This window comes from Chelon labrosus (genome assembly GCF_963514085.1).
Source record: "Chelon labrosus genome assembly, chromosome: 17".
Taxonomy (NCBI): domain Eukaryota; kingdom Metazoa; phylum Chordata; class Actinopteri; order Mugiliformes; family Mugilidae; genus Chelon; species Chelon labrosus.
The window spans coordinates 10778227-10802130 of NC_140350.1; the positions used below are offsets into that span (position 1 = coordinate 10778227).

The 23904-nt window shown below is 41.0% G+C and overlaps 1 protein-coding gene across 1 annotated transcript in view; it reads left to right on the forward strand.

Moving 5' to 3' along the window:
• opcml (opioid binding protein/cell adhesion molecule-like) overlaps positions 1-23904 on the forward strand; it is a 161904-nt gene that overhangs the window by 61593 nt on the left and 76407 nt on the right. The window contains exon 2 of the mRNA XM_084565523.1: positions 15626-15861. Within this exon, the coding sequence (XP_084421649.1) occupies positions 15626-15861 (236 nt within the window). The remainder of the gene's footprint in view (positions 1-15625; positions 15862-23904) is intronic.

Below are 23904 nucleotides of genomic sequence, written 5' to 3' on the forward strand. Positions count from 1 at the left end.
AAAGATGTTAGTCCGTTTGAGAAGGGTCAAATCATTGGCATGCATCAAGCAGAGAAAGCATCTAAGGAGACTGAAGAAACTGGGTTAAGAACTGTCCAACGCATTATTAAAAACTGGAAGGATAGTGTGGAACCATCGTCTTCGAGGAAGAAATCCGGTCGGAAAAAAATCGGCGATCACTTAAACGTTGAAGAAAACAACAGTAGAACTCAGGGCTATGTTTAATAGTGAAAGTAAGAGCATTTCCACATGTACAATGTGAAGGGAACGCAAGGGATTAGGACTGAACAGCTGTGTAGCCTTAAGAAAACCACTAATCAATGAGGCTAACTGGGATAAAAAGGCTTCAGTTTGCTAGGGAACGTAACGATTGGACTCTGGAGCAATGGAAGAAGGTCATGTGGTCTGATGAGTCCAGATTTACCCTGTTCCAGAGTGATGGGGGCATCAGGGCATCCAGGTAAGAAGAGAGGCAGATGAAGTGATGCACCCATCATGCCTAGTGCCTACTATACAAGCCTGTGGGGAAAGTGCTATGATTTGGGGTTGCTGCAGTTGGTCAGGTCTAGGTTCAGCAACATTATGTGTCCAAAGAATGAGGTCAGCTGACTACCTGAATATACTGAATGACCAGGTTATTCCATCAATGGATTTTTTCTTCCCTGATGGCACGGGCATATTCCAAGATGACAATGCCAGGATTCATCGGGCTCAAATTGTGAAAGACTGGTTCAGGGATCATGAGACATCATTTTCACACATGGATTGGCCACCACAGAGTCCAGACCTTAACCCCATTGAGAATCTTTGGGATGTGATGGAGGCTTTGCACAGTGGTCAGACTCTCCCATCATCAATACAAGATCTTGGTGAAAAATGAATGCAACACTGGATGGAAGTAAATCTGGTGACATTGCACGCGGTCCAACAAAATATTAGAGTGTGTGACCTTTTTTGGCCAGGCAGTGTATAATACCTAGTTAACAACGTAGGAAATAAAATGTTTCATGAACTTCAGACTCATCTCCAACTTGTCTGCACAGAGAACATTCATGCATTCAGTTCAGTTGTTTCAAAGTGCTCTAAGGCATTCAAAAAGCTTTTGAGATCAAGTCAGGAAACCAAAAGACAAAGAAATGTTCATGTAGTGTTTTATTAAAACACACAGAGGAAGGGCATACAAGCTTTTAGGCTCATTTAAAAGTAGTAAAAGCAGATCTCATATCCTCTGGATGGTTCTTCATTGCTTGCTATGCTTTATGCATGCAGACTGAAACTGAACCCTTGGTTACAACACAGTGGAGGCCTGTGCATAAATCTGAGAAATGCTGATCACTGTGATAACGGCGATATGTTGGTCACCATGAAGGTTTACAATAAATGACTTACTGAATTAGCAACATTAACGAGGAAATAATTTGCACAACAGAAACATATATGACAGTATACAATCCATTATGAACTTTAATCATGAAATAATTGAATCAAAAATGATCTCCAACATTTTGTTTGTTTGTGTTTTACACCTTTACTACCAGTGCAGAAAAGATCTGTATTTCTCTGACTGTTAAAATGTTAATATTAAATATATCACCTAAAGGGTTTTATGAATCTATAAATGTGTGGAAATGCTGCTCGCCATCTATTGTTTATGTCTGGTGCCTGTTTTTTTTTTTTTTTCTCAATCTGACTTTGATGAAACAGCTGTTCTCCATCAGCTGAATTCCCAACCGGCTAATGAAAGAGTCGTTCACTTTCACTTGAGTGGGTGATATTCCTCATTCTCTGTTGCTTGCTTATGAATTGGCTTAAATTGTATTTGAAGCTGGAGGCACGGTGATACAGTTACACCCTGAGCCTCTTCATTATTTTCCTACTCTCAATGTGTGTTAAATGTATTAGTTTCTAACTGACATAACTCATGAAACAGATTATTTTTTGTCACCTCAAGCTGCTTTAAGAAGAAAAAAAAACAACCCAACACTAATGGTGTAACAATAGCATGTGCTGGCCATAAAGAAATCGCCACTGTGCACTGTCTGCGCTCGGACCCATGATTGTAATGATAAAGAACCCTTGACATGAGCTTAGAGGCTCCCCAGTTATGTGTATCCCATGATTAATTGTGACAAGGCAATAGCATCCATTTGGTGCATATGCCAGCCAGTGGCTATGACCTTGAATGCTGAATGTTGAGTGAATAATTATGAATAATTTATGGGAATAATTTGCCGTATTATCAAACGCCTTGTGTTCATAGAACATTAGCACATAAAGTGTTTCCACCACATATAGCCACCCCGGTGTCTCCTGTGGGTAGATTGATTGCATAAAGTTTTCCAGGAAGAAAGATTTGTCGGGTCAACTGCGATGTATGCAAATATGAATGACACACTATTTAAAACATTTCACCTTACAAAAGGATGCACTGAGTTTAGTCAGGAGGTCTGGCCAGTTTAGAATTAAATACACGTGGTTCAAATCTTATCTGATTGGTTGTAGGACTGTCCAGCTGTGTACCCCATAATGAAATACAAGTGGAGTGTCACCAGACTCATATTCTGAGCCATTTCATTGTTGAGTACTTCACAATTTCTCCTTTTTCATTCATTTTAAAGACACTGAATGAAGTCTCAGATCTTCCCACAGGTTGGTCCACAGGTTGAATTAATATTTTCACGATGACAATGTGAAAACAATGAAAATTGGTTGATTTAACTCGACGGATCGTTGCAGACTGTATCCCTCCATGACTTGTGTGAAGTTGCACATTCACCATTCTGGTTCACTCTCAGCATTTTCATGGAGTCGTTTCTGCCCACAGCAGGCAGCTATTGTCTTCTGAACACAAGCGCAGTGGGAGATGTGCAGGTGAACAGGCAGCCAGTCAGCTGAAGAGACAGATGTTTCCCTCAGGAGTACGTAGAGATACAGAGCAAAGGATTGAATGTGGGACATAAATACTGCGCTAAATGAATGATAATGTTGCCCTAACTTGACTGGCTCTGGTGAGAAATGCCTTGCAGCGAAGTAGCAATACAAGGATATAACCGGTCAGACTTCATTTTCCCACAAAGTTTCTGCGGCGGGAAAGTTGGTCTGGAACAGCGATGTTGGGAACTGATTACGCTCCTGCAATCAAATCATTTGGACGGGTTTCATGCGGTGATGAACAGAAGAGTAACAGCGACGTAGTCACACACGTCATCTGGACGTCGTGGATTGGTTGCAGGACTATCCAATTGTGTGCAGAGGTATTTTGCTCTCCGTATTGGTTGAAAAACGCCCCAAAATGAAATCCAAATGGCGTGCTAGGAGACTCCAATTCTGACAAGAATAGTCTAATGTCTACCGATTTAAACGTAACAGAAATGCACTAAAGATGTCACTTAAATGTAAGTCATTCATTAGTACCAACCACTATTATTAACCGCTGCGTACGGGTTGATTCCTTATGTTACATGAAGTTTTATCAGTTTAACAGACCTGGCAGACTGATTTGCAAGACTCTGGCAACTGTTCACGGGAACTTTATTTGATGTGTAGCCTGTGTGTGACTGTGAGACTAGAGGCATTTTCCGTGGCCTTGATATAAAGGGAACTTTTACACACCGCTGTAAGTGAAAATATCTTGTGGCATCTGAACGTTGAACCCTGTTGTTTACAACCAATTTGCATGCAAATGAATCATCTAACGTTTTAGCGAAGCGTTTTTAAAATCTCGTTTAGGTGCTTAAGCCTTTTTTTTTTTTTTTTTTGCGCTACCAAAGAAATCTAATTAGTTGCGGGTAGGTCAACAGTAGCTCGGCAGTGAGTAGCATATTTTCTACTTAAAATGTCCGTCACTCTCGTCCTGTGGGGAGCATTTCTCCACTATTTCGGATTCACGTCTTGACTTTGATGGAGCACTGAGACAGGAGTGGATTCCCATATGGCTGTCGCCTCTGACCCTGCAGTGGCAGTCGGAAATGACAGTATGAGTAATGGTATTCATCCAGTGTGGTCCATTGAAGTGAAGGCTAGGTGCCGTGGTAAGAAAACAATAATCTGTCTTTAATATGAATCCTTTGTCACCCAGTCTGTCCCAAGGTCTCTGCTGGGTGAAAACTTGCTGTGTCGTAACCCTCCTCTTTTCAGACAAATTCTTATTCTGCTTTCCACAGATATCTGGGCGTAGATTCACAGTAAATGGAAATTTTAGCAGGTGACATTCCGGGGCAGTGCAGGGTTCTGATCATTGCTGAGTGCATTCGCCTTATTGACAGTTTGTTTTCCTACGTTGCTGTCAAGCATCATTTTTGCATGACGAGTAAAATGTCTTTAATCCACAGGAGTCTTAAACTTGGCACTTCACTGAACAATAAGTTTCACTTTCTTGTGACAACCTCTTTGGCAATTGTGGCAATGATGGCTGAGGCAACTCCCAGTGAGTAATTTAACAGCAGGACATCTAGACACTGACACATTGCAGTGAACAATTGTTTTTGCTGTTCAACTCAACAAACAATACGATCAGTAGCTACTGGATGGCAACAGACATATCTTGTAAAGTTACCAGCCACACCGATCAGGCATAACCTTATGACCGCAATATTGTGTAGGTCTCCCTTGTGCCTCCAAACAGTTGTGACTCATCAGACAATGGACATGGGCCTTCTGAGGGTGTCCTGTGGTGTCTGGCAACAGAATGTTGTTAGTGGGGGCCTTTGGGTGCTATGGGTTGAGGGGAGGGGCCTCTGTGGATCATCCCACAGATACTTGATCAGTTTGGGATCTAGTGAATTTGGAGGCCCGGTCAACACCTTGTGCTGTTCTTCATGTTTTTTTAGGTGCTCCTAAAACGTTTGTGTGTGTGCTGGAGATGGCTGCTTCCATCAAGGGGTGTCACTACTGTGGGGTGAGGCTGTCTGGTCTGGTGTAGGTGGTAGGTCCACATGAATGCCAGGTCCAAAAGTTTCCCAGCGGAACATATAATTGTCACAAGATGGTCAATGTTATTTACTTCACCTGTCAGTGGTCATAATGTCATGGCTGATCGATGTATACAGTATTCGTGGAATGTGCATACTTAAATTGCCAGTGTCTGTAATGAATTTGGCTCTACAGTGAATTCCACAGCGATCATCAACAGACAGATTGCCCTTATCTGTTCATCACCTCTGCACTTTGAAAGCAGTTAAAAAATGAACTGATTCACAGTTATCTGAGTCATTCGTGCGTTTAATTTTAGGTTCAGCACGGAAAGAATGGCCAGCGTATTCAGACATCCATGACACATTGTGTTTTGCAAGAGCTCCTTGATTGCTAGCTAGTTGACTGACTCAGAGTCTAGAAAAAAAATGTCACTGAGCCATGGGTTGTTTTGTTTCTCCAGTGTACAAGTCTGTACATCACTCAGACCCTAGTCATGCGTGTTTCAGATGGGCATGTCACAGATGATCCTAATTAAACCCCAACTCCTCACCGGTCTTTTAGAAGTGAAGCAGCTACTTGGATGAGCGGCAAAACACCTTCCGGAAAACTCTACAAGCCAAGTTGCTCTTGTTTGTTTGCTTTTCGGATAAATGGTCACAAGTGCAAAGCAGAATGTCGGCCATATTGAGCATCTTTATCCATTTACTGAGAAGTCATGTTAAAGTGTACTGTATCTGTACGCCCAGTAGGGACTCGCAGACGTAATTGTATTTTAGCACACGTGTATTATTTCATTGAGTGCTGCTGAGAAGGCAGCCGTTCTTGGATACACTTCTAGTTACCGTTTTTGTGTCTGAGCACTGAAATCTGAAATATTAATGTGACAACCTTGCAGTGCATATCAAAAAAAAAAAAAGAAAAGAAAAAAGATTCTAGGTTTGGAAAACAATCATCTAAAGCGCAGTACTTGTCGGGTGAGCAGAATGTAGGAGGTGTTCATGTGATTGTCATCCTAGGGATTTTGCAGTACATCAAGAGCTGATACTCACAATCCTCGTGGAGAACAGTCCTTCAGTGTCTGGCTGAGAAAATCAGGCCTTCGGAACATTACCACATAAGGTGAATACATTCCACCGTGTTTTGTCATTTTTGTCCTAGTTTCCTAGTAGTCATTTCCAATTCCTGGTGTGCGCCGCGGTCCGTGTTGCCGTTGACAGCAGTGTGGTGAAGATACAAACCGCCATTTGACTCCTCCGCTCACCAGCCACTGCTGCTTTTAACCTGACACCAAGGACTTTTACTGTGAGATTGTAAACCCAGCTGCAGATGCTGCCGGTTGCACTCAATGGAGTGCAAACACATTTGAGTAAATGTGTTTGGACACCTTGACAGGCTTCACGCGGTGTCAACGCGCAGTAGAATAATATAAAATATAACCAACAAATCAAGGTTTAAGGAGGGCCGGGGCAAACGGAGAGGACATGACCGCACGTCGGGGGACAAGCTAGATTTGATTCGGCCGTGCAATAAAACCGACCCGTGAATAGACACTGGATACGTAGCGCTGCATAATAACTCAGCGTAACCACAGTCACTAAATTAATGGACATTTGTAGTAGGAGTAAAGCCTTACAGTATGTGACTTGATTTTATTTGAAAAATGAATATTTCAGCTCGGGCCGCTGTGGCTGAAGCTTTGTTCAATGCATCAAATTCTGATGACATTTTTAAGTCAGCCACAGTTACTGAAATCCCCTGCTCAGTGTATTATTAGAATGGAAGGAAAGAGCAGAGAACATCAGCGGCTGAGTTAAAAATAATTCTGCAGAGGTAAACGCGGGACATATAGTGAAGCCCAAGCAGTGTGTTTAGCTACAGGCAGAAAGAAAAAGAGAAATACCAAACTAATGCTTCTGAGAGGCCATTTTTAAAGAATTTACTGATAAAGGAGTATGAGCATTATGTTCTTTAGAACTGACAAGATGAAAGTGTGAAGAATTAACACTAACCCTGGCAAACGTGCCGTAAATTTTTTAGTGTCTACAATGAAGGTGCAGCGCTCTACACAGGGAGAGTACCATTATGAATGTTTTTAGATTTTTTTTTCTTCCATTTCGCATTTCAGGCATCCAACAAATATTTCATCACCATGGTGACACTGTTAATCTGCGTATTCTTGAGGCGGCATTCAAATAACAATGCACGGGAGAATACAGCCATGCCTGCTGCCCAGCGCGGTTGTACTCGGGGACGCTGGTGCGTTCAGCTTAATGCTAATGCTATAATGCCCCAATGCTCTAATACATAAAGAACAGAATAGGTTGATTTCCAGCGACTCCCCAAACAACAAACATGACTGCAGGAGTTACATTTGCAGGCAGGTGAGGTAGCATAAAGCGCAACAAAGTCTGCATGTAAAACCAATTCGATCAGCAGCAAGCTTCTCTGGAAATTTTCTCGGCTACCATGTCCCAGACAATAGTTTTACATGCAGTTATTCACACGACAGCAGGAGGGCACATGCGTAAACGCCCATCATTCTGGTGAGGGCAGACAAGAATGGAAAAACATAGAAGCCTTGTATATCGTTAACACTCCTCAGAATGACATTATTTTTGCAGATATTCAGTCAAAACACAAAGCGGTGGACACAACGCTGACAGTTAAAGGTTGAACGTTCAGGTTAGAGGGTCAGGAAACTTTTGAGGCAATCCTTTAATTGTAAAGACATTTCAATCTTATGATGAAGGATTGGGGAACATTAATTGTTTGTATTTGTCATCCAAACGGCTTATTTTAGTCAGGACCAAAGTAATGAACTGGCTGACTGGCACTGCTATCCACAGCTAGCACAGTGGCTGGCAAAAAAAAGAAAAAGAAAAGCGCCACACACCGGATCAGCAACAATTTCGTCTTGCCACACTGATGGAGTTCATTTCAAACGCAACTTGGAGTATCATCACAGCAGGCACCAACCACAAACCAGTCTGGCATGAAGTGCAATTGAGAAAAGTATACTGAGTGTTACAGCAGGGCAGATTTTGACAGTGTCACCATTGTTGGCCCCTCTCCAAGAACTGGATTTCACAAGTGCAGCCAATTTGAAAGCTTTCTGCTGTTAAGGTCTGAGACCTAATGTCCCATCTTGTCAGAGAGGCATCTCAGTTGAGGAAAACCTCACATGATGGTTCCTGTTTTCTTTACATAGGTACCGTTTTCAAGTCAAGTTTGGTTGCTCACCGTAATATATAGACCTAATTTCACTCAAAACTACAATTTTCTAACACAAGTGTGTACTTATGCACAGAAGAGAACAATTTAACAATGCCACGTTTCCGCTGCTGGGGTTGACAAGAGATTTCTAAAATTTGGCAGAGCACACTGAAGCTATTTGGGGGAACAGATACTCGTCAGGTATATGAGTGAGTTTCCTTTTAAAGGTCAAAGACACACGGAAGGTCAGTGGTTTGGATGCACAGGACCGAGAAAAAAAGGATTACTAACGCCCTTCTTTCCAGAGTGAGCACCTGACCTCTGGTAACTCCACAGGAGTGACTCAGTAAAAACAGCAAGGAAGAACTGTCATAATGTGAAGCATTATAGAAATGTACTGTAGAAGAACAAAGCTGAACATGGCAAGCCTCTTGTTTTTGCGAAGAATTCGCATACGTCAAGCACAATCCCACAGCCTTTCTTCACTTGAAACGAGTGTAGGCCTTTTTTAAGCATGTCATGCTGGCACTAACATTAACTCTAATTTTATCTCTCCAGAAAAATCAATAACATGTGAAAAAGGTGGTTGCTTTTTTCACGGTATAGTGGAGCTCGACATTAATAATTTAGTTCTGGAATACAACTTTATGCTTTGAGCTCAGTTCTGACAACTTTTATTTATATGAGATTTTATGGATTCTTGAACTCATGCTCTAGCTAAAAGGGCTTCATGGATTTGTGTATAAATAGCATTACCCATTGAAATGGTGCACATGTGTACACGGGAAAACTGCTATTAATCATTTGTACTGCACATACGCACAGGCTACACAGACGTGTACAACGTATTGGTTACAATTTCAGAGCAAGAAATACACGTGTGCAGAAAAGAAACAGAACCAGATCGCTATAAGGCTGTTCACATTGATGTTGTGTTACTTCCCACAACCGTAGCTAGAATCTATCACCCGCAGCTCATCACTGTTGCATTTTCTACTGTTGGTTTTCAGTAAAAGTCTTAATCTGATGGACCTACAACGAAGACACGCTTCTCTAAAACACAAATGCAGTAGTCAATTATGGCTCAAAATCTTCTCATTAGCTAAACTTGTACCAACACTTGTGTGTGTGCTTCTAGAACAATGTATTTGATGACAAAATGTGAGAAATTACCACAGAGTGACTAACACTAGTCATGGAAGTGTAAAATCAAGATGTTAATTATTCTGTATGCAGAGCTGAAATAACTTTTAATTCTGGGATGTACAGTCTGTGTTGCCAGGGCATGGATCTGGGTCCGTGACCCAGTCATCAGGTCAGACCATAGAGAAAGATGGACTTCTCAAAAGTGAAGCTAAAGCAAGTAGAGCTCCCCCTGGTGGCTGGCTGCAGTATAGATCATGAGCTCCACACCCTCCATGTTAGTGGATGGGACTTCGGTCAAACTAAACACTAAAATATACGTCAATATTTTTTTTTCAAGGATGGTTTCAGTCAATTTAGGTAGTTAATATAATGTTGATGCATGTTGAAGTGTAAATTTTTTGTATATGTTTCGTTTTAGTTAATTATTTGACACTATAGAAACAGGAAGTGACATAATGGCGACCACCATTTGCCATGCCAACTGATCTGTAAAGCAGTCCCATGGGACCATGAGAGCTCCATAGTCACAAGTTGCCGCTGCCCATATCCCAGGGAAAATAGCGTCAGTTTGGCTAATGCAAGGAAGTGGAGACACGTTGTCCATATTTATATACAGTCTATAAGTCAGACACAATACAATTACTTCTGTCCTTTCGACGTTTCTTTTCAGTGTTTGTACCATTTTCTACGGTGTAGAATCGATCACATTTACTCATTCGTACACCGAATATATAGGGCAAAAAAAAAAAACTCCATGACATTATAAAACAATCTCAATTTAGTCTCAGTCAAGAGACTGTTGTGGCCATGTCATCTGATGAAGTGATTTCTCACTCTCCTTGTTCAAACAACAGAAACTGGAAGGATTCTGTTGCAAATGATAGTCTCACTAAGCCAGATGGGATGGTGTGTTAATGCAGAATAGTTGAACAGGGCTGTTTGCTGTACACTGAGAATATACTCAGCACAGCACAGCTTCTGGTTAAGAAGACACTCATTTCACCAGTTATGTTTGTCTTGTACTGTTCTACAATGAAGACAATGATAAAGGAAACCTGGAATGAATTTATTTTTTTTTTGACTGGTACTGTATATGGAGCCATCTCAAAAATCAAATTCATGCGAATGTAGTGTGTAAGAGTGTAAGACGACTTGATGTTAAAATGAAGCAGAGCATACAACTGAGAGAAAATACAGACAATTCACATGTTTACCAGCCTCAGCTCTGATTAGCCACTGGAGTTTTTCAAATCAGCAACTTGTTATTCTTTTCAAAACATGCATCCTTCTGAGGCTTATTCAAAAAGACCACAGTCCAATAGCCATTAATGACCTTTAGACCTCCTTTAAGACAATTACAGCTCCTCAGTAAGATGTGTTTGTACAAACTTTTTTTGTTTAAAATCCACTCAATGCACGGCAAAAAAAAAAGCAATTAATACTCGTCAAGATCCAGTTTCCATTTGGAGCCTTGTTCTTTTGGGACGTGTAGCTCTCAGAAAGACAAATAAAACAAAAGGATCTATTGTTGCTTCTGAAAGTAAATGCTTTGTCTGTGGCAGTCACAGTTGCAGCGCATGATACTGGGAGTTCAGCAAATAATGGAGCTTGTCAAAGATTAGGGCGACATTGTTTTTGCCGGACTATTGCTTGTGTTGTCTTCCCTCTAATGTCCCTTCATCCAATATGACAGACTCTCTCATGGTCAGAGAGTGTTCCACTTTAGTTTGGCTGCAGTGCATGGCAGAACACCAGCACAATTTGGTAACTTGTACAAACACTGAGAGCAGAATAATGGATGTGATTATCCTAAATTGCATGGCTGTATTGCTAGTTTTCCAAATTCTGTAATAGGTGATTGTGATAGTTCCTTTAAAACAACTTGACAAAGTCCATTTGTCTAGACTCTTTTCTCTCCAGCTTCATATTGTTTGTCTGGTTTATACTAAGTCCTTTGGCCTCCTCCTATCACATACAAGCTCCCTTTAGTTTTCCTTGCTGTCACCCTGGCTGCTCATACAGAGTCTTCCTCCATTTGCAGGCCGATTCCTTCAAATTCCCCTCACACCATTATCCTCCCCGCATGCGGCAGCACACGCTGACTGCACACATTAGTCTGGGCTGGGACGTGTTAATCTATGAACATTAAATGTCTTGTTTCGCTTCTGTTTTCCTGCTAAGGCTGTGTGTGGGACTGTGGGGTTAGCAAACACTGTATGGTGCTATAGGGGTTGTGTGTTTGTTTACTTGTACTATGACGCTCACAGTTTAGCTCAGAATTCAGTCAAAAAGCATCAGTGTCTGGCTGATGCTTTATGGACTATATTCATTTCCTCATATCTGTGAGTTTTAATTTAAATTAAAAGGGGATTTAAGAGAGTTTTTCATAGTTTGTGGACAATCAAGCCAAGTTCAAGACTTCTCTTTTAAATACATAAATGAATAAGTGGTCTTCAACTTTTATCCTACTGTTTTTTTTTTTTTTTTTTTAAGCTTTAAGCATAGTTTATGCCTCTGCAGGACATAGACTGAGCCATTTATACTTGTGCGCTCATCAGTCTAGCTCGCTCCGTAAAAACACCACCCAAACACTTGTTGGCGTTGTGCCTTTTTTGTCGGGTTCATTTTTGTTTCTACTTCCTGTTTCACTTTCAACAATGGGGACTGAAACTTTTGACAAAATTTCGCCGAAGACAAGCCATACAAATGTTTGTATCCCCAAACCTCCTCAGTTAACCTTTCCTCGATGTGTTCTATCTTTATTGATCCAAAACAATCAATTTGAAAATTGCGAGATTGAGAAACCGCTGGAAACACTAAAGCGGAAACACGTTACTACCAAACAGACCAATCACAGCTCTTGAGGTCTGTGTTGCCACGGCGCATAGTTACATTTCTGGGGAGGTGCACGCCAGGCTACAGCACGAGGGTCTGCGTAGGGTCTGGGCTGATGCCGTAACTACGCCGTCAGATTGACCACGCATTAATGATCATTGACTCTGTTGGACAATATACAGACTGGAAAACATTTAACCTAGCAACATTCAGGTTTTAACCTACCCATAATGCAGTGGTCTCTATTGAATACCACAGCCAGTTGGACAAAGAAATTTATACCAAGTAGAAGAGCCTTTACTCAACTACATGTAAAACTACAAAAAAAAAAGCTTCAGTAAAAGAACAAAGTAGTCTCAAAATCTATTGATCGTATCAGTTAACTTTTTAACTATTGATGTGTTTAAGGCATTACTATTTAAAAATCGTTATCAATTTAAGGAATTTCTACAAAGAATTTGTTCAACAAACGATAAAAGATACGAAAGGATGAAACAAATCTGGAGATAAAGCAGGAAATAAGACAGTTACAAGAATAATAATAATGTTGCAAAGGGAAGAGCAGCATAAACCCGATGCCAAGCTAATTACCGGGGCCTTCTGCTTTGTGTCGTTATGAAGAAGATGCTGTGACACAGCGTGCTCTCTTTGAGGTGACCCCATTTTATCTGGCAAAAGGAAATGATAACAAAAAGAAGCCCCATGCAATTAGCTCCTCTCCCACAGGAAGGGGGAAAAAAATCCGGAATGTAGAGAGAATGGAATTAAAAGAAACAGCAAGATGGATTATGATGGAGACATTAAGAAGGAGGGGCTGGTTTTTTTCATTTATTTTTTTCTTTCAATGGTTTTCAGTAGCCCAGAGAGCTTTGCTTGCAGTGCGATACGAGATACCCGTGGATCATTACAGCATTCCTTACAATTATATAACCAACCACGGATACTCACCTGACTGTTAGCAGCCTTCTCATCACATTTACTGTACATACACTTTGCTTTCTACACACAGCCAACATGCTCGATCCAGCTGAACATGCAGTTCATGTAGACAACACTGGTACATGAAGTACAGACTAGCAATAAAATGCCAGTGCCACACTCTGAGCTACCCATAATGCAGTGGTCTCTATTGAATACCACAACCAGTCAGCGTTGGAAAAAGAAATTTTCCTCCATTCGTGATTTGATTATTTTCTGAAATCCACTTTTTCCTGCAAAATTTCACCCCACCACAAAACTGTTTCTAAGCGTGTAAGTTCAAGGCGTGTCAGACCTTGGTCTCAATCGCTTTGTCTCGATTGCCCTGTGAACTTGAACTGAACCAAGCTTCGTAACAATATTGTACTGAATCGGAATGACATATAGGTGTGTAGGGCTTCTCTGTCTTTACAATATTAAAAGTAGTGAAATATAATGACACCAATAACAATAATGCATTAATGCGAGGAGTAAAAGCAGTTATGATTTATTACTTGCAGCTCTGCCTTTGTGTCGCACAGTTTCTTCCTAGTAGCTCCACAGCTACACTGCAGCTACACAGCATATGGACCAGTTCTTACCTACCAGGTAGCATCAGGCATGACTTTATTATAGAAAAAAACATGGACATTTGGCGTGTGTTTATCTAAAAGTCTTAATATACTGTAGGTAACATGCATTGCATTATGGTTGGAAAGAAAATCCTAAACCAAGTGAGTTTGCCCTTGAGGAAATAGAGAAAAAAAGACTTTTTGGAGTTTGAGGTATGCACTTGTGCCGCTTCGTGTCTTCTTGGTGGAACATGAGGCACAGGAGCATGTCAGACTGCATCTCTCTTTTTTTAACCCGAGTACCTCTTGATCTTTTTGGGATCACAGGTGGAAGGCAGAGGAAGGAGGATCTTACACACTGCCTGTCATATTCTGAAGTTAACTTACGTTATGTAGTGCTTGCACTCTACATACATACATTTGCCAGTCTTAAAAGAGATCCTGATGTGATTCAAAGTGGGTACAAAATATTTGTACAACAAATTATCGCAGGGAAACAACCCGCTCTGGGAATTTATAATGAAGTAATAGCTAATTTGATTAGAAGACTAATGAGTTTGAGGTCTGAAAGTGATAGCCACACACTTTAAGCTAGCTAAACTTGAAATGGACAGACTTCTGAGTTCATTTGAGCTGCTGTTTGCCATTTTAACGACGTCAACTGTGACGATCAGTGCCAGCTACAAGTGGGAAGCTGCAAATGTGAGCAGTGCGAAGTCCTGGTGAGGTTGTGTTTTTTGGATGCCAACTCGTCCATGCATCCAAAGCTTCAGCCTGTCCTGTTTTATTTTTGTTGGCATCTATTTACAGATCGCCTGTACTCCAGATAGTCATGTGATCATACACAGCATACTGCCTAAGCAGACTAATTGGTCACTCTTTCTCATCGGCAGCCTGCACATAAACACAGTTACTGTAGTTAACTTTGAATGGTAGCCTTGTATTATTGTATTGTAATGCCCGGTCTATCCTCATGGTAACTGCATTATCCAACCCAAATATTCCGTAAGATTCAAGATGTTTGTTGTCTTATGCACGGTTAAAAAAATAGCAGTGTAGACCATGCAATGAAATTCTTACTTTGCAAGTCTCCCTTACCTTACCTTCCCTTAACAGCAGTATATTAATAAAGGAAATATAAAACGCTGGATTTTAATGCTGGATGTTCCTGAAGACAAGACCTCTGCAGATGAAGATGCAGCTGATGATTTGCTGACTTATGTTTGTGAATCATCCAAAAGCGCGGAATGACGACGACACTGAGATAAAATAAATCACTCGATATGACCTCCAGAGGGTAAAACTACACTGCATTTAAGGCGTCGCCGGGAGGAATTAGGACTGGCGAAGGTCTTCCACATACAGTATTTACCTGAGCTGCCTTGACCCTGCTGCTTTAAACACATGAGTTGTTTTCCAATCTCAGAAACTCGCACTTAATGAAAAACACTGGCCTTCAGCGGCTGGGGCCACGGCTGCAGGAAAGGAAGGAGGTGCAACGACTTCCAGAGTCTGATGGATGCTCTGAAAGTCTTTATTTTGCCCAGAATTTTCCAAATGACAAAACATTTTTGGAGTTTTTTTTTCTGTAAAGGGAATTTTCGGGGAATATAACTTCAATATTTTACTAATATCTCTCTTATATATGTATTGAGCTGTGTAATAGTGGCACAGGATTAACATTGGTATCTTATTTAGCAAGGAAACACAGATGCAGATCCTGCCTCTTAAAAGCTGTTATGTATGCTACAGAGCATGAGAAGATGCTTTTACAATGAACACTGCCTTCTGATGCATTTTCACAATTGCAACTGAAACTGTGCCTTTTAGAGCACATTTTCACCTCTCACGGCAGCATTCAAATATGACTTGAGTGTTGCTTCTATTTCCCTGGGTGCAAAACAAAGCATCACGTGGGAGGCCTAATTTCACATATCAATTTCAAAATGTTAATGTCTTTTTTTTCTGTCTTTCTTCCTTTGTGCCAGATGCAACGTGGACAGCAAAGTTTCGCGAGTGGCGTGGCTCAATCGCACCACCATTCTGTTCGCAGGCCGCGAAAAGTGGTCCCTGGATCCTCGGGTCATCCTGATGGAAAACACGGCGGTCACAGAGTACAGCATCAAAATCCAAAACGTTGACGTCCATGACGAGGGGCCCTACGTCTGCTCCATCCTCACAAACAAGAAACCAAAATCCACAAAAGTGCATCTCATTGTTCAAGGTAAGACGCCGCTTCTTCCGTGAGCCCTGTCAGAGATTCTGTTCAGTCGCAACAAATAGCCAAAGGTGTCAAACAAGGTCAGTGTTGAAGCAGTGTTCTGTGTTGGTTTTCTTTGAAGTGCAGACGTTAATTTTCAATTTGATTTAAAATCAAACAAGAAATCTTGCCCTTTCTCTTTTAGGATGGTGTGATTAGATAGAATTCAGCAAGCATCGAAACCTTGTGATGAAACTGGGATTCAATCTCGATTTAATTTCAGATTGGTCATAGATATTGATTTAGGGAGCAGAATGTTGAAAAACCGTCTTGGCTCGGTTTCATTTTCGAGTCATACTAAATCAACTGTCAGAGCCGAGACTTCTGTTATCTGTTATGAAGGAATCAATTTCCTTCACAGTTAGTTTCCACAAACAATTAGCGCCACCGACCAGAGTCTGCATTTGAGGTCTAGATCCTGCAGCTTCAACAAATTGAGATATAATTAAAAATTAGATCAAGTTATAAGTTGTATCAGAAACCACATGTAGAATTACAAATAAACAGATTTCATCATTAGAGATTTTCATATCAGCCGAAGAACAGTATAATTTCTTTTTTTCTTCGTTTGGAAAGACATTGCTCAGATTATAAAACAAATCTTTGACATATTCTCCACAAAAACATGTTCAGCCCAGTGATATTGAAGTTCATGAAATCGTAATTAACACTGAGTATTTTCACACTGTATAATTCATGATGGTATCTCATTAACTCTTAATTGATGCCGAGAAGCATCAGGCAGTGGTTTTAATCAAACAATAGACGAGCATATTCTCTCACAGACCAGGAAGCGCATCTCTGTGTGCACTTTCCCATGGATTTTATCTGTCTTTTCTCCTGACCTTGAATAACCCAGCCATCTGTGAAGCTGCAGACTTGAATGTGACGCTAAAAAAAGCCACGAGATCTGCAGAACGTGCAAATGCCGGGCTCTGGTACGCCAGCAAAAACACTGTAGGCGAATCTGGAAGGATGCACCTGCTCCAGCAAACAGGGAATGTGAGGCCGACAGCTTGTTCCATAACTCTCTATGTCAAGTGACCAATTATTGCAAAGTCCATCTTAGTAACAAAATGATGCCTTCACTGACATTTGGGATTCTTCGGTTGTACAGTTCAAAGGTGTTTTATATCTGTAATATTTCACACATGTGCCACCTTTTTAGTAAGTCAGTGTGTTTACCAGTAAACACTTAACCTTGTCACATGGATAAACTGGATAAACCTATTAGTTGGTCCTGGGGGATCTATCCGTGCTGCCCCCCCCCCCCCCCCCCGACATTATATGGTGTAAAGGTGAAGATGGGTCAATGTAAAGGAACATCTGCCCTTTTTTATTGCTGTGTTTTTGAATAGCTTTTGTGTATTAAAGTAAAGCATTATGATATAGGCCTTGCCAATTTATTTGGGTATAGGGATGGGCACCCAGTGAAGCGGCCAGCACCAGTATTGGACCAGTACCACCTTAGACCCACCAGTGGTGACAGTACATGGCATGATAAAATACAGTCTTAACATACAATTGCTGCCACTCACTAAACGTTGTGAGTTGTGTTGTTTTAGAGGAAGGGAAACTGATTTATGTCACACTCTGGAGTAACAAATGTATGACTGCAGTACATACTGCCACCTTTGTGGCAAAGACAGATCAGGAAATCCACAGGGGATGTTGGTGGAGCCTTTCGTCCCCACGGGTACTCTCCTCTGGCATCTCAGAAATGGAGATTGGTGTTGAACCTGTACAAAGAGAAGGACTCTGGGGGCTAACATCAATCAGCTCAGTGACCTTGTCAACTGATACCCTCAGGAATATAGGGTATCCACTTCCATGGTGACTGCAGACGGGGCGTGGACTGACTGCAGTTAACCAAACTAAAAAAAAAGAACTGCATCTTGAAGTGCTTTGTAATGCATAGTGTATGTAGTCAAAGGACTAGAAGTGGCGGATAAGGACCCAGGAATGAACATTAAGCGGTCGATATACTGTGATTCCAACTCTAAGGACTTCACTTCTGTTGGTTTGATGAGCAAAAAGCCTTCATGTTTCCTTCTTATTGGCTACGGCCTGAACACTGTAGCAACCTAGAGTGTAGTTCCCTTAGGAGTAGAGACAAAAGAAGGGGCCACAAGGTAGTCCTGATTTGATCGTATGATTTAGGGGGACCTAGTAGCCAATGTTCCCTCTAATTTTTCATGTGTCTGGGCATACACAAAAACTCTGTGAGTACACTGTGGACCACTGTGAGCAACATCACACGTGCACGCTGGGGCCACACACCAGTATCACACCTGTCCAAAACCTGAGATCATAGCAAGTTACATAGTTTATCAAAAGAATCCCATTATAGCAGTAATTTTTTACCTATATATTATATTCATCTATTTATTGCGCATAGTGCTGTCTGTGATGTGTGTGTGTTGCTTGTATGTCTTTATGCCACTGTCAAAGACAATTTTCCATTTTATGTAAGTTTTATGGACATTAAAGAAGTCTAAGTCTAACTGTATAAATGAATATAAAACAATAGAAAGCAGAACATTCCTCTTGTAATAGCGCAATAAGAAAAGTTCAAACAGAAAGTTTGAGGAAAAGTTGTAGCTTTGTTGTCTTCTGGTATCTTCTTCACAAGCAACAGTACCTCGACCAATGAGATGAGCAGGATTCCCGCTGTCAGCTTATTGGTCACAGTTTACCGTAAATGTTCCTATAAAGCGCCTTGTTACTCATTAATTACATTGACATTTTACACGCTACTTTTGATTCTCACGGTAATACGGGACAAAGTGCGTCCTGTTTCAGCTCAATACGGGACGCGTACTTTTGTTTCTAAATACGGAACGATTCTGTTTTTCAAGGGACTGTTGGCAACCCCAAGTTTTGCAGAGCAGACCTTTCTCTCTCGAAAAAGAAAAATCTTACCCAGTGTCACCGCTGGTTCTTTGTTTGCACACACTCCGACAGCCATTCCATCTTAAAAGAACCACATTTAATTTTTACTTTGTCTTGGTGAGTGGATGCGCCACTGCCTTAACTCCGCCGCACTGTTAGCTAACCTGCAAAACACCGGCGCCGCGGTGGATATGGGGGGGCACGTACTGTCATGATTGGCAGCGTAAGTGAACCGCATCATACCATTGGCTGGACAGCTGTCACTCACTGAGTTACATTGCAAAATGGTACATAAACAAATAATTTACTTGTTTAATTTATTTACAGTTCATGTTGGATTTTTTTATGCGCTGCATAGATTTTCTTGTGCGCGGAGAACGTGCGAGCAGTGCGCGATTGCGCAAGCGCGCAGCTTAGAGGGAACATTGCTAGTAGCAAAAATTAATAATTCACAATGACAATTTCATTAGGATATAATAGCACGTAACTATGAATCATTGTGATGCTGTTGCTAGTACAAATGGACAAATACATTTGTTAGAATTAACCCTTCACACTACATAAGATAGAGATACTACCCCACCGATTCTGCCATATTGCACCACCATATGTCTACATTAGCCTAGAATGGTCAAACTAAACATTGCATCAACATTTGGCCATTTATATATTTACTCTTAAGTGGCAGCTTGACAGCAACCATACTAACTCCATCATTTGTGGTTTCCGTCAGTGCTTTGCAACACATAAACTCTTTTCTTATCCTCGGCCCTACCCTTCTTTCGTCCTAAGCTGGCCTGTAACAACTGAACTTTTTGTGCTCCGTGTATGCTGGGTTGAGAGTCTTGGTATGGCAAGTGTACACTGTTTTCATCCCAGTCCATTTGTGTCATTGACTTATACACTGGGGTCTAATGCTTTTCATGATGAGAACAGAGCAGACAACTTTGGTTTGGCTCTGTGAATAAGTAGATTTTCCATCTCTCTTTAATCAGCTTCCAGTAGTGTTGCTAAGGTAGCTCAATGGTTTGGTGAGAATGGGTGTCCCTGTGTCTGATCTCTCATGCAGCTCTCATGTTTTGTGTTTGTGTTGCCTTGTGATAGAGATGAAACCTGTGAAATGTCCCTCCTGTGTGCATGCTGGGACAGGCTCCGGCTGACCATTAAAAGATTATGATAGTGGAAAAAAATGACTAAATGAAATTTTACCTACAGTACATGTCTGTCTTTCAAAACAACTCCTACCAGTGATGTCTGGAGCATTGCGATTCCTCCATGAGGCATAAATCCTCCCCTGTGTAATCATGCTGTAGGCGTTGGAGGTATCTACAGCAACAGTTGTTTATTGGAGAAGGTGATCCCCTGTTTTTATACACCGATCAGGCATAACATTAAGACCACCTTCCTAATAATGTGTAGGTCCCCCTTGTGCCTCCAACAGTGGTGACTCATAGAGGGCCTCCTGAGGGTGTCCTGTAGTGTCTGGCAACAGAATGTTGTTAGTGGGGTCATGTCCAGTGTGTCTGTCCTCCATATTAAAATTTTACACAAGAAAGTAACATGTTTACTGCCTGATACCAAAGATCTTTTGGGTTTCAATAGCTAATTCCCTCGTGACAACTGCATGGGAGGTGAATTTTTATATACCTTCGTCGGGTAAGTTGTGTTCAATCTTTGTCATGCATAATTAAGAGCATGGCCTTTCTTAGTGACGAGCTAAGCTGTCTGCCTACGTGTCAGCCACCAACCCCGGCTCCTCTCATTTTTGAATTAGTAGGGAGTCAGGCGGAATCAGACACTGCCAAGATGGAAACAGCTGGAGCCACCACACTGAGCCTCAGAATGGCTCTTCGGGAAACTTATGAGTCATGTCACAGATGTTACAGTCCATGGGAATAACACATTGGCTTCGATGATCAGTATTGCACTTCATCCAACTTTTGCTGTGCTCATAGTGTGCTGCGCCTACGTATAAGAACAAAATCAGTAGGTGCACTTGGACAGACCCTAACCTTGTGATTGCTAAGTAAATAATAGCTTAGCATTACCCTGGAAATTGTCCATGAGATATACAATGCAGTTTCAGCTAAAAAAGTACACTGCTGAAAGAACTCAGTACTCTGACATTTTGCATTCAACTGTGAAAGTCATTATCTTCTACTGTGCAAGGGTAATTTGATTCAAACAAGTCGAGTTTTAATACTCAGTAAATGTTCGAAGCTTAACTCAGTAGACACAAATAAGATTTCCAAAGAAGTTATCACCACTGGTAATTTTGTCTCTCACTGGTGATACAGCAGAGCATCAATAAACTCTTTTGTCCTTTGCTCATTTAGCAGAGCTGCTGCAAACACCGCTGAAAATGAAACCTGCCATAGTGTGACCTGAAGGAGCTGATGAGATTTTTATGAATCATAATGACAGACAGAGAAATTTAGTGTTGTTAATTATCAGAATTACAATAAAAACAGGATGCCAGTGGAGATGGGGAAGTTAATGAGACGTTACATAAAGATCGCTTTGGTGCTACCCTTCTATTTTTAGCACCATGTTTTAACTGTATAAAGAAACGGTCCTCTTCCAACATTTGCTGCGGTGGGAAAACACTCTAGTGCCAATCTTGATCTTGCTCTTTCAGTCGGTATCAATCAGCAGAGACAGATGAAATTAGTGTCCGAGCAATTTGGGCCTGCACACAGCCTGGCTTATTAACCGAGTGTCATTTGCTGCATTTGTGTACTTTAGACTATTAAGACAAAGGCAAATTGGTGCTTGTGCTACCTGCTCCTGCGTTCTATCTGCTCAACTAATTATTTGTAAATGTATGTTGTCTCTTTGCAGGGTTGTCAGATATACTTGAACAGTGGACACGTCATGGAAAACACACACACGTTTATATGGCTATCTTTGTGAGGACACATATCGACATAATGTATTGCCAAGCCCCTAAACCTAACCGTTTCAACTACGTGCCTAATCCCAACCCTTACCCTAATAGTAACCATAACCTAATTAGGGTAATTATGACTTACCCTAAACCGAGTCTTAACCCTCAAAAGTGAGGACCTACCAATACGTCCTCACTTTGTGCAAATGTCCTCACTCCGATGGTGTAAAACTCAAGTTGGTCCTCAGAAAGATAGCTGTACAAGAACACACACACACACACACACATTATAAGTGGAACTCTTTAACCCAAATCGCCATGAGCTGAAGTGTACAAAGCAAATACTGTTTGTTGACTTCAATGAATTCAGATTCATTGATTGGATCTTAATAACAAGACCAAAGAAAGCGGCAAACACTTTCATTTGTTACTTTGCTACCAGACGTTCATGGACGTTAACCCACCTGAAAAACCATGTTCATCAAAAGCACCTTTTTGTAGCTGCTGAAGTTCTAAGGATTTAAAAATCACTCAACACATTGCCCCAAGTCCTCTTCACATTATAAATAAATAAATCTGTTCAAAAATTAACTATTATAGATTTTGGCCACAAGAATGAATTGTCTGGGCCTTGCTTCCATTCCAGAGGACTAGCCACTTTGGGAGATACAACTTTAGGGCATGAAATTCAGTATAAACTGAGCTGGTTGGTTCGGATTTTTATAGTGACAGATGCAGTATTTGGCTGTTTGGCAGCTGTCATACTGGACATACAATGTATTAGAATGCCACATGGCAATTAACCACAATTAAAGCATGGGCTGAAGCATGATCTTAAAGCCAGTAGGAACATTCAGACTGCCTGATCTTTTGTGGATTTCTGTTACATAATCATTCACTTAAGGCTGTGTCAGCAATTTTGTATGTTGCATCAGCGATGGTGTCCTCATTCCCTCCCTGTTATTCGCACACTGTGGACATGCCTTACAGAGCCGTTCATCTCACATAATGTAGAATCTTAGAGAACATACTACAAAATCAATCTATGTTTCTGTATGGCTTCACTGAAAGACATGAAAAAAATTGCCTAACAAAGCACACTGAAAACAAAGACTCCTGGGATTCTAACCCTCACGTGTCCAAGTGTCTGAATCAATAAACTGTCTGGAAGACATTGATCATCATCTACTTGCATCAGCGCCAGTTCCCATTTATTGACATATAATTTGAGCAGCACACAAACTCGTGACTCAAGTATAAGGCTTCAAATTACCCACACCGAGACAGACTAAGTAATTAAGCTATCTTTACACACTGTTCTAATCGAATAACAGATGTACTTGATGTACAAACTGCAAAGATGAACCATTTATTATTAGTGAGTGTGGGGGGAAATGGATGACACGCGGAAATACATATTCCTTTAATCTGAGATTCTAATTCAGTTAGCAAAAGTAGACGCCATCAGTTATGGTTCCCCCTCAATTATCCTGTACTTCGTGCTGACAAGGCACAAGTCTGTGCTGCGTTCATTTCCAAAAGTAGGGGGAAAAAAAGGATTTATTCAGCCAGTCCCATCTCAAGTGCAGGCAAATGTTAGGGGAATTTCAGATCCAATAATCTCCCAGGAAGCAGCTTGCCATGAATCTTGCAATTCACTCATGAGTCAGGCTTTCATATTTGCACAGTATTCGACTACTTGTACTTTCAGTCCACTGTAATGTGAAATGGAAGTGGCAGTTAAGCTAAGTGGGATTGATAAAGGTTACTGTATGAACACATTTCATGATTTATTATCCCTTCTAAAGAGTGCTAACTGCTCTCATGTCAGCATCTCAGCCTTCTGGAGAGATGCAGATGATGCTAATCTGAAACAAACAGCTAACAGGATGCTCTAGAGGCAGCAATTTTAGTCTATCACTTTGCACATGAATGGGACATTGTCCAGCTGAAGAGACCTGACGTGTTCTAAGGACTCATATTTTAGGAATCTTTATAATATTCACAGGGATTCTTTATTTGTCATTATTATGAATATAGGGAAAGGAGATGAGGACTCATCCAGTGCATTAGTAGCCTGAAAGACAGACCAACTTCCTATCCCACAATGTTTTGGTGGTGGAAAGTTGGTCTGGAGTCATTCCATTGGGAAATTAATACTGCACTTTGCTTTACCTCCACCAGTTACAAGGTAAATGTCGGATTATACACTGTACTTATTCTTTTTT